Source organism: Mustelus asterias, chromosome 11 (genome assembly GCF_964213995.1).
Source record: "Mustelus asterias chromosome 11, sMusAst1.hap1.1, whole genome shotgun sequence".
NCBI classification, from domain to species: Eukaryota; Metazoa; Chordata; class Chondrichthyes; order Carcharhiniformes; family Triakidae; genus Mustelus; species Mustelus asterias.
The window spans coordinates 21747314-21762957 of record NC_135811.1 but is presented as its reverse complement, the minus strand read 5'-3'; the positions used below and the strand labels follow the sequence as shown (position 1 = coordinate 21762957).

The 15644-nt window shown below is 44.3% G+C and overlaps 1 protein-coding gene across 1 annotated transcript in view; it reads left to right on the top strand.

The window, feature by feature from the left end:
- The window catches only part of LOC144500881 (pancreatic lipase-related protein 2-like), a 36836-nt gene extending 33696 nt beyond the window's left edge, over window positions 1-3140 (top strand). Inside the window, exons 11-12 of the mRNA XM_078224356.1 lie at window positions 422-589; window positions 3006-3140. Of these exons, the coding sequence (XP_078080482.1) occupies window positions 422-589; window positions 3006-3078 (241 nt within the window). The 3' untranslated portion in view covers window positions 3079-3140. The remainder of the gene's footprint in view (window positions 1-421; window positions 590-3005) is intronic.
- Window positions 3141-15644: the final 12504 nt, after the last annotated feature.

Sequence of the window (15644 nt, the reverse complement as noted above, 5' to 3'; positions counted from 1 at the left end):
AGCCCTCCTGACACTCAGGGATCATTTAGCATAGCCAATCAATGTAACCTGCACATCTTTGGACTGTTGAATCTTGAATTGTTGTCAAAAACCATTAAAAATTAGCCACTAATATTTCAGCTGTCCACCACAAGGCTGTCCGCCAGTGGATCACTTTGCTGATACCTAACTTCTTGGAAATGTTACTACTGAACCCAGTTTTTTTCCTGAACACGGATGCTGCTTCGTTTTTTGCCCCATGGATATACATATTAATGTTTTCAAATTGAAGTTGAAGTATATTTATTAATTAATAGATTGCAATAAAAATTCTGAATTGATCATTTATTTTTTTACTCCACTGCATATCTTGAGACTGTATAAGTTAATATTAACATGCCACAGATGATTTAGGTACTAACCTCTGTATTTTGCTTTGCAGAGCATTGTTGGCGTCTGGAAAAACATTCACGGCTGAGATCGACGTGGAAAAAGATTTAGCAGAGGTTACTAAAGTCAAATTTCTCTGGGATAATGTTGTGCCAAATCTTCTCAGGCCAAAAGTTGGAGCAGAAACTGTAACCCTATTAAGAGTATATGACCAGCAAACGTAAGTGCGCATTTATTAAATTATTGACCAATATTACTGACTGTAATATCCTTTCTATGTCTAGTGTGAACCCTGGTTAAAGTAATACATTTGGGCAGATTCCCAAATGACCACTGTAAGTCAATGACCATTATATCAGAAGATGGCAATTCCATTATGTTCTGCTATTCTGGTTTAACATGTTGGTAAAGTCCTGCTGCACTGCCCATTCCCTATGACATGAAAGTCAAACTTCCATTTATATCTTTCTTGAAAATAAACTAAATGTTCATTTACTGAAGCTAAAAGTAAGGCTTTTGAGCCATCTCAGAAGATCTAAAAAAAAGTATTGCTAAAGCCTATTCTCTAAATGGAGAGAAGCTTAAAATTCATCAGCACTTCATGAGCCCTTTGTTCAGAGTGCCAGTTTTTGGATGAAAAGATTGATGGAGCATAGTGATGTTAGCGATTGAGCAACGTATCAGCAATTCACCAAAGATCCTTAGACAGCACCTTCCAAACCCACAACCACTTCCATCTTGAAGGACAAGGGCAGCAGATACATGGGAACACCACCACTTGCAAGTTCCCCTCCAAGCCATTCACCATCCTGACTTGGAAATATATCGCTGTTCCTTGGCAGTCGCTGGGTCAAAATCCTGGAATTCCCTCCTTAACAGCATTGTGGGTCAACCCACAGAATATGGACTGCAGTGATTCAAGAAGACAGCTCACCACCCACCTTGTCAAGGGCAACTAGGGATGGGCAATAAATGCTGGCCAGCCAGCGATGCCCATGTCCCACGAATGAATTAAAAAAAAGAAGAGATTCTTAAACATTTTAAAAAATGATTACAGATTACAGGAAACAACATCCCTCCTATGAACCTCCCCATTACAATTGCAGTGAACGCTTCCAGACTGTTTGACTCCACTACCTTACACAGGTGACCATTCTAGACATTGATCAGCCTTTGTGTGAAGACTGCTGACCTCCGTCATGAACTTACTTTTCATTACACAGTTTCTTGTCACACCAGACAGAAAATCAAGATCTCCTACAGGGCCCACACTTAAGTCCTTGTCTATCCTCAAATCCCCTCCTTTCCTGAATGAAAGACTGTTCCAAAAACCACATCTTACCCTTTCGTTGACAACCACTCCTTTGGTGATAGCTGATAGCCTTCTCTCTCTTGAAATTCTGCTCCAAAAATTGATGTTTTCTGCATGTTTCAGGCTGCTAAACTTATCTGGGCCTCAAACCGGGATGGCCTTTTAGAACATAGAACAGTACAGCACAGAACAGGCCCTTCAGCCCACGATGTTGTGCCGAGCTTTATCTGAAACCAAGATCAAGCTATCCCACTCCCTATCATCCTGGTGTGCTCCATGTGCCTATCCAATAACCGCTTAAATGTTTCTAAAGTGTCTGACTCCACTATCACTGCAGGCAGTCCATTCCACACCCCAACCACTCTCTGCGTAAAGAACCTACCTCTGATATCCGTCCTGTATCTCCCACCACGAACCCTATAGTTATGCCCCCTTGTAATAGCTCCATCCACCCGAGGAGCTATTTAATGCTTGCCTCAGACTCACCACCCCATCACCACCCACCCAATAGCATTCTTGGTTAAAATCATCAAATCGTAGAATCCCTACAGTGCAGAAGGAGGCCATTCAGCCCATCGAGCCTGCACCGACAACAAACCCACCCAGGCCCCATCCTCGTAACCCCATGCATTTACCCTGCTAGTCCCCCTAACACTAAGGGTCAATTTAGCATGGCCATTTAACATAACCCACAAATCTTTGGAGTGTGGGAGGAAACCAGAGCACCCGGAGCAAACCCATTTATACATGGAGAGAGCATGCAAACTCCACATAAACAATTACCCGAGGATGGAATTGAACCTGGTGCTGCGAGGCAGCAGTGCTAACCACTGTGCCACCGTGCCACCCGGTGTTACAAGTATATAGGAAATTCAACGTAAAACAAATGCTGGAAAAGGCAAAGAATTAATACAAATGGGTTTTAGACAATGTGCTTTAATCATTCTGTCTGCTGGATCATAGAAGCAGTGACACGAAACAAGGTTCCATATACATTATAAGTTATGAGTTTATTTATTTCAAATTCCATAGTTGTTGAATTGAACATTCTTCGAATTATCAGGCGTTTAAATTTAAAAAATCAACTTTTATTTCAGTGATTTAATTAATGCCTCATTGTACAAATATACATATTTAATTATCATTTGCAATAGAATTGAATCACTCTTATGAGTATGAAACTATCATAAAAATATGTGCATGCAGATTTACATTATTTTGTGGTACATATGGAGTCAAATTGCTGAAATATAGGAATGTTGAATAGATGTTTCATACATGCAAAAATCATTGATTTATGTCAAGCTAATATTTTGTTTTGCAGCTTTAAGTTTTGTGGAACTGGGCGTGTTGGCGAAGATGTTCTGCAAACTGTTTTGCCTTGTTCAAATGCTTGAACATTATTTCATGATCTTGTAACTTGGCAATATGAAAATAAATAAAACTGATTGCACATTTTAAATTGTAGTTTGTCTTATATATCTCTGGAACTATAATACCACAGAATAATTGCCACACAATAGGCGGGCATTCAAACAGTACGGAGGGGAGGGCCTGGGTGGAATACTCTTTCGGAGAGTCGGTGAAGCTCGATGGGCCAAATGGCCTCTTCCTGCACTGTAGGGATTCTATAGTTCAGTAGTGATCTAACCTGATTTAAATTATTTTAATTTGCATAGATGTTTGGAGATGATGCATTGATATATCAAAATTTCAGATATGTTTGTAATTGGTAATGCTAACATGAAAATGATAGTTTTAGTATCACGGTGGCACAGTGGTTAGTACTGCTGCCCCACAGCACCAGGGACCTTCTGGCCTTGAGTCACTGTCTGTGTGGAATTTGCACGTTCTCCCCGTGTCTGCTGCGTGGGTTTCCTCTGGGTGCTCTGGTTTTCTCCCACACTCCAAAGATGTGCGGGTTAAGTTGATTGGCCATGCTAAATTGCCCCTTAGTGTCAGGGGGATTAGCAGGATAAATGTGTGGGGTTACGGGGATAGGGCCTGAGTGGGATTGTTGCTGGTGCAGGCTCAATGAGCCGAATGGCCTCCTTCTGCACTGTAGGGATTCTATGTTCTATGGTCGTATTGTTGCATATTACACTTAAGACTAGTGCATGCAATGATGCAGCCACTATTAAAGTCACTTTATTTCTACCTCCCCAACTGAGAGAGTAGCAGAGAAGGCATTATCACAAAATGCTCAGATCTTGTATGATACTTCAGCAAGGGATTAATTCAACAAGACAAGTCCCTTCAATTGCAATCAATCTTTATTGTACTCACTAGATTTCTTATACCACAGATTGCCAGAAAAGTAAAATAAATAAAATACTTGAGTATGTTAACTGATCGTTTCGCTTGGTTAGTGTTCTAAGCTGATCCATACTCAAGTCACTGTAACTTTCTGTATCCTCAGATGGACACTGCTACATATATATTGGACAATGAAGTTCAACAAAGGAAGATGAGAACAGGATTAGGCCATTTAGCCCTTCCAGCCTTTCAGTGAGATCACTGACAGGCGTGCAACATTCAACAAGAGTGCTGAGAGTTGAGTGAGCGAGGGAGTCAGGGGAAGAGGGGAAGGAAATTACCCAAATTTTCAATCCCTCCCTGGCCATGGGGGAGGTCCCAGATGACTGTAGAACAGTTAATGTGGTTCCGCTATTTAAGAAGGATTGTAATGATAAACCAGGGAAATACAGACCTGTGAGTCTCATGTCAGTGGTAGGGAAACTATTAGAGAAACCTCTGAAGGAGAACATCTATCTCCATTTGGAGAGGCAAAGCTCGATCAGGGATAGTCAGCATGGCTTTGTCAGAAGGAGGTCATGCCTAACAAATTTGGTTGAATTTTTTGAGGAGGTGACCAGGTGTGTAGATGAGGGTAGTGCCGTTGATGTAGTTTATATGGATTTCAGCAAAGCCTTTGGTAAGGTCCCACATGGGAAACTGGTAAAGAAGGTAAATTCACATGGGGCACAGGATAATTTGATAAAGTGGTTTCAAAATTGGCTCAGTTGTAGGAGACAGAGGGTGATGACAGAAAGCCGCTTTAGTGACAAGAAGCCAGTGTCCAGTGGGGTACCACAGGGATCTGTGTTGGGACCCCTATTATTCATCATTTATATAAATGACATTGATGCCTATGTGGGGTAGGATTAGTAAGTTTGCGGATGATACAAAGATTGGATGGGTGGTTAACAATGAGGCGGAGTGTCTTGGGCTACAAGAATATATAGATGGAATGGTCAAGTGGGCAGATAAATGGCTGATGGAATTTAACCCTGAAAAGTGTGAGGTGATACACTTTGAAAGGAGTAATTTGACAAGGAAGTACTCAATGAATGGTAGGACGCTAGGAAGTTCTGTGGAACAAAGGGACTGATGCGCTTCTCAAACACGAGGCGAGGAGCTCGGTAAATGAAAGGCTTTTATTTACTGTAATGAAGCAGCCAGTAATTATATACACTATCCCAGACTGAAGGGGTCCCGGCCCGAGCAGGGACTTTTATACCTCTCCCAGGAGGCGGAGCCCGACTGGGATGTACCACAACACTACAGTACAAAGGTGTAACAACCCCACCCTAACCCCAACAGCAACATATGTACATCCTTGTAGTACTGGCCAGACCCTGGCTCAGTACTATCCAGTGGGAACCAACGATGGTTCACCACAGGGACCTTGGCATGTTTGTCCAAAGATCTCTGAAAGCGGAAGGGCATGTTAGGAGGGTGCTGAAAAAGGCATATGGGCCACTTGCCTTTATCAATCAAGGCATAGATTACAAAAGCAGGGAAGTCATGTTTGAGTTGTACAGAACTTTGGCGAGGCCACAGCTAGAGTACTGTGTACAGTTCTGTTCACCACAGTATCGGAAAGATGTGATTGCACTGGAGGGACTGCAAAGGAGATTCATGCAGGATGCTACCTGGGATGGAACATTTAAGTTATGAAGAGAGGTTGGACAGGCTTGGGTTGTTTACTTTGGAGCAGAGAAGACTGAGGGACGACCTGATCGAGGTGTACAAGATTATGAGAGACACGGACAGAGTGGATAAGGAGCAGCTGTTCCCCTCACTTGAAGGGTTAGACATGAGGGGACATGGTTCAAGGTGAGGGGCTGGGGTTTTAAGGGGGGATGTGAGAAAAAACATCCAGAGGGTGTTGACAGTCTGGAATGCGCTGCCTGGGAGGGTAGTGGAGGAGGGTTGCTCACATCCTTTAAAAAGTATCTGGATGAGCACTTGGCACATCAGAACACTCAGGGCTATGGGCAGATGGGATTAGGTGGGAGTTCAGGTGTTTCTAATGTGTCGGTGTGGACTGGATGGGCCGAAGGGCCTCTTCTGCGCTGAATGATTCCATGATTCTTTGCTTTTTCTAACTTTTTCACCCTGTAGGAACTGTTTCTTACTTTACCACAGGGAAAAAGTTAGTTGTTTGATGAATTTCTGCTAATTGGTTCAGGTCTATTCTATTCCTAAGGTTTAAAATTGTATACAAACTCGTGGTAAGGTTAACAAATTATATAATAAAGTAAAATAATAAATTGAAGACAATAATATAAGTGCTTAAGACACATTAAGGATGGCAGGACAAGTGATGTGTCCAGGCTGCAGCATGCGGGAGATCCTGGGTGCCATTGTGATCCAGCGCAAACACATCTGCTGTAACTGTTTACAACTGGAAGAACTTCGGCTCAGAGTCATTGAGCTGGAAAACAAGCTGAAGACACTAGGATGCATCAGAGAGGAGAAATGTTACCTGGACACTTTGTACCAGGAGACAGTCACACCCCTTAGCGTCTTCTGATTTGGTCAAGGACATCAGGATGTGACTGCGAGTGAGGCAGGTAAGGAGACCCAGAGGACAGGAGTGCAGGAGCCACAGCTTTTGCCATTGTTTGACAGGTTTGAGGTTCTTCCAGCTTAGTTGGATGAGAGTAGAGGTTGAAGGGTGGATGAGCTGACTGGCCAAGGTACTAAGGGGGAGTGACACATTGTCCTCTGCAGCAAAAAGTGCGAGTCAGAAGGCCGCGTTGCCAGCCAGGGTTCAGAACATCTGCTCAGGGCTGGAGAGGAAGTTGGAGTGGGAGAGGAAGGCTCCAGTCATCATGGTTCATGTAGGTGGCACGGTGGCACAGTGGTTAGGACTGCTGCCTCACAGTGCCAGGGGCCCAGGTTCGATTCCCAGCTTGGGTCACTGTCTATGCGGAGTCTGCATGTTCTTTCCGTATTTGCGTGAGTTTCCTCTAGGAGCTCCAGTTTCCTCCCACAGTCCAAAAGACATGATGGTTAGGTGTATTGGCCATGCTAAATTCTCCCTCAATGCACCCAAACAGGTGCCAGAGTCTGACGGCTAGGAGATTTTCACAGTAATTTCATTGCAGTGTTAATGTAAGTCTACTTGTGACGGTAATAAATTTTTAAAAAGGTATCAATGACATAGGCAGGATAAGGAATGAGGTTCTTTATGGGGAGTATGTGGAGTTGGACACCAAATTATGAAGCAGAACCTCAAAGGTAATAATTTCTGGATTATTATCTGAACCACATGCAAATTAGCACAGGGCCAATAGGATTAGAGAAATTAATGCATGACTCAAAGACTGGTATGACAGAAGTGGGTTCCAGTTCAGGTGGCACTGGCACCATTTCTGGAGAAAGTGGAAGACGTACCATTGGCACAATCCATACCTGAGTTATGCTGGGACTTGTGCTTTAGCAAGCCACATAACTAGAGAAGTAGAGAAGGTTTTAGGCAAAAGATCAAACTTGGGGAGATGTGGTTAATCAAAGAATAGAAACAAGGCAAGAGAGAAAGATATGGAAATGGGAAATGATAAACAGGCCGTAATAAGAAGGGATAGAGTGTACAAATTAAGGGTAAATCAGCAGATCAGGCTAGAAGTTGCAAAAATAATCAAAGGACAAAAATAAAGGCTCTGTATCTGAATGTATGTGGCATTCGAAACAAAACAGATGGCCTGATAGCTCAAATGGAAATAATTATGATCATTTAAACATTACAGAAACATAGCTGCAGGGTGGCATAGATTGAATATTGAAGGATACATGATGCTTAGGAAGGACAGGAAACAAGGAAAAGGTGGAGGGGTGGCATTGTTAATTAATGATGGGATTAGCACAAGAGAAAAGGATGACCTAAGGTCAGGAAATCAGGATGTAGAAACGGACAACAAAAAGGTGAGAAATTATAAAGGCAAAGAGTCACGTGTGGGAGTGGTGTACAGACCCCCTGAAAGTATCCATTTGATAGGATGAAGCATAAAGGAAGCAATAACAGGGGTTCATTAGAAAAGATAGCAACAATCCTGTTTTCGGGACAGTTTTTTGGCCAGCACATTCTGGAGCCAACCAGAGAGCAGGCAGTACCTGAACTGAAGCAAAATAAGTAGGATTTAGATGAGCACTTGAAATGCCTTAGCATACAAGGCTACAGACCAAGTGCTGGGAAATGGGATTAGAGTTGATAGGTGCTTGAAAGCTGGCGCAGACACAATGGGCCAAAGGGCCTCTTTCTTTGCTGTAAAGCTCTATGATTCTTTCACTTTACATCATTTTCTTTAGTTATTTATGTGTGCCTTTAGTTTAAAATCTGTTTTAAGATATAAACAGTCCTATACCGCTTCAGCATTCCCAGTTTTTAGATTATAAATTTACATAAAATCTTCTGAAATTTAAGGTGGCACAGTACCATCTGCTGTATTGAACATCAATAAAATGCTATAGTTGCTGATTGTGTACCTGGCGCTAGTCTATCAGAGAGACATTTTCATAGATATGCAAACATTTACAGATAATTTTGGCTGCAAAAATGAATAAATTGTGCAATTGCTACTGATCTTTCAGCCTTGAAAACAATACACACAGGGCGTTGTTTTCAGAGATACCAGGAAAGAACTTGAGTACACACAGGCAGTTTATTATGAGATTAATAGTGAGGATTGATGCAGCTGGATTCATATCACTTGGAAGAGAAGATTGCAGGTTGAATTACAACACACAGTACCTTTTATGCGTGACACATCACCAAATTCTCAGACTAGGCATCTTTGAGCTTCATGTGCAGTTGTGCAAGTAATTTTGACAAAAGCAATTCTCACATCCTTTGTAAACCTTTGACTGTGGGAAACCAAATACAATTTAAAAGGCCTCAGAATGACTTCATAGAAATCATAGAAACCCTACAGTGCAGAAGGAGGCCATTCGGCCCATCGAGTCTGCACCAACCACAATCCCACTCAGGCCCTACCCCCACATATTTACCCACTAATCCCTCTAACCTGCGCATCCCAGGACTCTAAGGGGCAATTTTTAACCTGGCCAATCAACCTAACCCGCACATCTTTGGACTGTGGGAGGAAACCGGAGCACCCGGAGGAAACCCACGCAGACACGAGGAGAATGTGCAAACTCCACACAGACAGTGACCCGAGCCGGGAATCGAACCTGGGACCCTGGAGCTGTGAAGCAGCAATGCTAACCACTGTGCTACCGTGCCGCCCCCTTAATGTGGTGATTTAGTTCAATTAAATATATGCTTCTATTTCAAAACAAAATATGGTTCTTTACTCCGTCATCTAAAACACAAAGAGTAATCAGCAGGTGAGGAATGTTTAACCCTTACCAGTGTGAGAAATCGAGAGAATTCCGTGCTCCCTTGGGGAAATATGAGAGAAAAATAATCATAGGCCTGAATTTTCATGATGGCGGAGTCTCAGGTCCCCAACATCCAAAAAGTCAACGGGGAATAATGCCATTCTATGCTCGGGTGGCACAGTGGCACAGTGGTTAGCCCTGCTGCCTCACAGAGCCAGGGGCCCAGGTTCAATTCCAGCCTCGGGTCACAGTCTCCTCGTGTCTGCATGGGTTTCCTCCGGGTGCTCCGGTTCCCTCCCACAGTCCAAAGATGTGCGGGTTAGGTTGATTGGCCATGCTAAATTGATCCTCGTGTCAGGCGATTAGCAGGGTAAATATATGGGGTTACGGGTATAGGGCGTGGTTGGGATTATGGTCGATGCAGACTTGATGGGCCAAACGGCCTCCTTCTTCACTGTGGGATTCTAAGATAAAGGCAAAATACTGTGGATGCTAGAATCTGAAACAAAAACTAAACTAAAAAAAACAGAAAATGCTGGAAAATCTCAGAAAGACTGACAGTATCTGTGGGGAGCGAATAGAGCTAACATTTCAAGTCTGGATGACTTTTTCAAGAATTTTCACACCATGAACATCCAGATTGTTTGCAACACACAGATTTTACAGCTCTGCACTTGGTAGCTGCCATAATGTACACATCCTGCAACATTCCCAGATGCCAAGTCTCTTCACTGGGACTTGGTTAGAAGGTTGGCTCCTGGGTGACAAAGGACATCCCCTGAAAAGATGGTTCAAGATGGGGGCAATTTTGCCATTTTGATTCTAAGCGCTGAAACTGGGCACAATTCAGATCCGACTTGGAAACCAGTTCTCAGGTGCCCCCATACGCACTCAGCCTGAAAAAGAAATCGTGAGTCTGAATCGCGCTGTGGGCGGAGCTTATCACGCCCAAAACGCTGCTGCTCGGATCGAAGCCTTCAACTGCGCATGCGCAGTGAAAAAAGAAATTCGAAAAACGCGCCCCTGTCACATTGCTCCCGGGTCACAAAAAGTGGATAAAGTGGCCCGGGAGCGATGGCCCCCACAGATATCGCTCCACCCCCACAACATAACTGTGCCCTTTATCCACCGACCCCATCCCACTCCCACACCGATCACGACCCCCTGCCCCCTTTCCCCCCTACCGATCGCCCGCAGAGTGGCAGCTCTGCCCCTGCCCCCCCGCCCCCCCCCCCCCATAAGAGATCCAGCTGGCCTCCTCCTCTCCCCCCCAGCAGAGAATGATCAGGCCTCCCTCCCCCCTCCAAACCAGAGATACACCTGACCCGCCTCCTCCTCCTCCGCCCCCACCACCAGAGAATGATCTGGCCCGCCTCCGTCCCCCACTCCCCACCACCACCGATCTGAGTTAGAGAGCCGCTGGAAGCTCTGAACTTACCTCTTCAGAAGTTGGAGCGCCCGAAACAGACCTTTGCCGAGCATGTCTGTTTCGTGCCGAATCTGGATGGGTGAGCGTGACAGTAAAGAGGGAAATGCTGTTAAGATTGGGCGTCCGTCTCACTAGGTCAATTTAAATGCATACAAATGCATTTAAGTTGACGTCGCGCCCATTTTGGGCGTGGTTCGGATCACGGCCATTTCCAGGCCTTGGTAAAGTGGGCATCTGCACGGACGCAGGTGCGAATTGCGTTAATTGCCTCAGGCCCGACTTTACCACGTTTTCGTGCCTGAAAACAGGCGCGACACAATGGTAAAACGAGGCCCGATGACACTCATTCACCCAAGGAGAAAACACAGGAGAGGTACCATCAAAGTCATGGTTCTACAAGGACAGTAACTGAGGGGGCCATTGGGCTGCTCTTAATGAGGTTCCACTGCCAGGATGAACCAGGGGCAGGACTTCAACATGCTCCACAGCACATCTCTCTTATTGTCGGTGTGCGCTCTCATCAGAGAAGCAGAGGGCAGTGTGCCCACTGGCATTGCCCTCCCATCTGATGTTCCCAGCAGCTGCTGAGGCCATAACCACTGCCAACTGAAAGAGCTTCAAGTCTCTCTTGGACAGCTTCCTGCATAGAATCCCTGTGCAGAAGGAGACCGTTTGGTCCATCAAATCTGCACTGACTCTCTGACAGGGTGCGCGTACTCTCTGACAGAGACCCACTCCCTCTCCCCTATCCTATCCCCGTAACCCCCTGCCTAGCCAGTGATACCCACAATCCCATGAACAAATAGAAAACATTCTCCTGATACCTTCAAAGATGTAAATGCCCTATAACCATGTGCCTCTCTGTTCTTGTACCATCTTTAATATAGTAGCTTTTAGTTTATATTGTCTCTGCTCATTCTTTCAAACAAAGCTATCAATTCAATCTTTTCTAAATTGCAATTAAATCATTAAATTGCAACTATCAAATGTCTTCTCATTTCACTGTATAGTCATTACTATCCTCCTCACTGTTTACTACATTTCCAAGTTTCCTGTTGTCTGTGAACTTTGAAATTATGCCTTGTACATTCAGATCCAAGTTATTAATATAAATTAAAAAGAGCTGTGCTCCGAATCTGTTTAAAGAAGAGCTTTGGCTCCCTTTCATGTCACCCGCTGATCTTTTCTCATACTTTCTCTCGACTCCCCTTACATCTTTTTCAATTTCCCTCATACTCTACCCACGTGGTTTCTGTACCTGACATTTATCATATATGTCCTTTTGCCATTTTAGTTTAACCTTTATTTCATTTGCAAACTGGCTAATGATGCTCTTTCCTCCCTTCTTATTGCACTATGTTTGGCTTGTACCTGAACTCTTTGAAACCTTTCAGATCCACAGCAGTGTGCGTGATTTTTATTCGGCTCTGAAATGGCCTAGAAAGCCGTCCAGCTCAAGGGAAATGAGGGATGGGCAATAAATGCTGCCTTGCCATAGAGGCCCGCATCCCATAAAACAATAATGCAAAATTATAAAGCTATTGTAAATTATAATATGCATTTAACAAGTGCCCAATTCTATGGATTTAGTATAAAAATTTTCAGAGATCTTTCTCCGTTGCACTAGAAAGGATTGGACCCGAAATGCTGCCCCGACCGTATTTTTACTTCAATGTCCACCCCCAGCCCCAGACACCTCCACAATTATTTTTTGCCCATTTTCCTCGACTTTTATTCTCTCACAGGCATGAGATCCATTCGCTATCCCAAATATTTGTTCCGTCATGTCAGTCTGATCCTCTGGTAGTTGTATCTAATTACATCCCGAGTGCAAATTCTATGACTCGCTGAACTGTTCCCAACCATATCTGTCAGTATCAGGCTTGAGTAGTTTTCTTCTTGTTCAGCTCCACGTTGTGCTTTCTGAGACTCACATCTCAACGCTTCTTGTCTTAGCTTATGTGATATCCTGACATTATTGTGTTTAGTTTAACCTCATCTTATGCGCTTGACTGTTACACAATATCCCCAGGTTTATAATTGTAATTATGATATTCTGCTGTATATAATAATTATGATGTATATAATGTGATGTTCACATTTTTGCTTCCTATTTCTTTATTTATAATTCTGCTCATTTCTCTCTTTGTATTAAACAGCTGCAGCTACACATTTATCATTCTGTTTTTCCATTACTTTTCAACTGATAAATGTGAAGGTAAAGTCACCATAGTCCCAGATGACCCAAGGCTGCTCTCCCCTTGTGAGGGGGAAAGCTGACTGGTGGTGATTTAACCTGGGGATCACCACACCTCAGGCGAGGGGCAAGGTTGAGAAGGTGGGGTCTTCAAAAATACACTCAGCTGGTACAGGAATTGTAGCAATGCTCCTGGCCAAGCTATGACCAAGCTATCCAGCCAATTGAGCTGGATTGGTTTAACTCAGTTGGCTGGACGGCTGGTTCATGATGTGGAGTGACGTCAACAACGTGGGTTCAATTCCCATACCGGCTGAGGGCTTTTTATTCATTAATGGGACATGGGCGTCGCTGACTGGCCAACATTTATTACCCATTCCTAGTTGCTGTTGAGACTTTGTAGTGACTAATCCAACCGAGTGACTTGCGAGACCATTTCAGAGTGCAGCTGAGAGTCAATCACATTGCTGTGGCTCTGAAGTCACATGTCGGCCAGACCATAGAAACTCTACAGTGCAGAAGGAGGCCATTCGGCCCATCGAGTCTGCACCAACAACAATCGCATCCAGGCCCTCTCTCCTCATATATTTACCCTGCTAATACCCCTGCCGCTAAGGGGCAATTTACCTTGGCCAATCAACCTAATCTGCACATCTTTGGACTGTGGGAGGAAATTGGAGCACCTGGAGGAAACCCATGCAGACATGGGGAAAATGTGCAAACTAGAAAGAGTGCAGAAAAGATTTACTAGGATGCCACCGGGACTTGATGGATTGAGTGTAACTGGTGTAACTTGTGTTATCAGCAAGTTTGCGGATGACACGAAGATGGCTGGACTTGCGGATAGCGATGAGCATTGTCGGGCAATACAGCAGGATATAGATAGGCTGGAAAATTGGGCGGAGAGGTGGAAGATGGAATTTAATCCAGATAAATGCGAAGTGATGCATTTTGGAAGAAATAATGTAGGGAGGAGTTATACAATAAATGGCAGAGTCATCAGGAGTATAGAAACACAGAGGGACCTAGGTGTGCAAGTCCCCAAATCCCTGAAGGTGGCAACACAGGTGGAGAAGGTGGTGAAGAAGGCATATGGTATGCTTGTCTTTATAGGACAGGGTATAGAGATAAAAGCTGGAGTCTGATGATGCAGCTGTATAGAACGCTGGTTAGGCCACATTTGGAGTACTGCGTCCTGTTCTGGTCGCTGCACTACCAGAAGGACGTGGTGGCGTTAGAGAGAGTGCAGAGAAGGTTTACCAGGATGTTGCCTGGTATGGAGAGTCTTAGCTATGAGGAGAGATTGGGTAAACTGGTGTTGTTCTCCCTGGAAAGACGGAGAATGAGGGGAGATCTAATAGAGGTGTACAAGATTATGAAGGGGATAGATAGGGTGAAGGGTGGGAAGCTTTTTCCCAGATCAGAAGTGATGATCACGAGGGGTCACGGGCTCAAGGTGAGAGGGGCAAAGTATAACTCAGATATTAGAGGGATGTTTTTTACACGGAGGGTGGTGGGGGCCTGGAATGCGCTGCCAAGTAGGATGGTGGAGGCAGACACACTGACATTGTTTAAGACTTACCTGGATAGTCACATGAACAGCCTGGGAATGGAGGGATACAAACGATTGGTCGAGTTGGACCAAGGAGCGGCACAGGCTTGGAGGGCCAAAGGGCCTGTTTCCTGTGCTGTACTGTTCTTTGTTCTTTGAGTTATAAGGAGAGGCTGAATAGACTGGGACTTTTTTCTCTGGAGCGTAGGAGGCTGAGGGGTGACCTTAGAGAGGTCTATAAAATAATGAGGGGCATAGAGAAAGTCAATATATTTTCCCAAAGGTAGGGGAGTCTAAAACTAGAGGGCATAGGTTTAAGGAGAGAGGGGAGAGATACACAAGCGTCCAGAGGGGCAATCTTTTCACACAGAGGGTGGTGAGTGTCTGGAACAAGCTGCCAGAGGTAGTAGTAGAGGCGGGTACAATTTTATCTTTTAAAAAGCATTTAGATAGTTACATGGGTACGATAGGTATAGAGGGATATGGGCCAAATGCGGGCAATTGGGATTAGCTTAGGGGGTTTAAAAAAAAAGGGCGACGTGGACAAGTTGGGCCGAAGGGCCTGTTTCCATGCTGTAAACCTCTATGACTCTAGTCACCCAAAGTCAGAATTGAACCCAGGTCCCTGGCCTTGGGAGTGCTAATCACTGTGCCGCTGTGCCTCTCCAGTTAAGGATGACAGATTTTCATCCCTAAGAGCATTAGTGAATCAGAAGGGTGCAGCTGAAATATTGAACTGCTCATCAAAATACTTTTAAAAAGCCCCAGTATATCACCAGCCCTGCAATCCTTGATTACTGTCTCTCCATCCAATTGCTTTCCTTCAGTCTGGCTTGTGGACCCAGCTCACTTCGCTAGAAATATTAATAGCAGCATGGATTGCAGAAAAAAACATTGAACAACTCAATGCATCTGTGTATAGTAATCAACAAGTAGTTAAGAACCAACCTTGCAAAATGCCTCAGTGCCTATCTAACGTGCTTGTTTACCTATCCTAGTGCTCCTACAAAATGGTTCCTCAGTGGTTACTGTTTGAGAGGTGAAAGAGTACTGTGCTTCCTTTCGGTACACTTCAGATGGCTGTGGAGGACAATCCAGTGCAGATCTGGCCATTAAAGGCCTCTAACATCTTAGTTTAGGCTGAGGTGACCTAGCC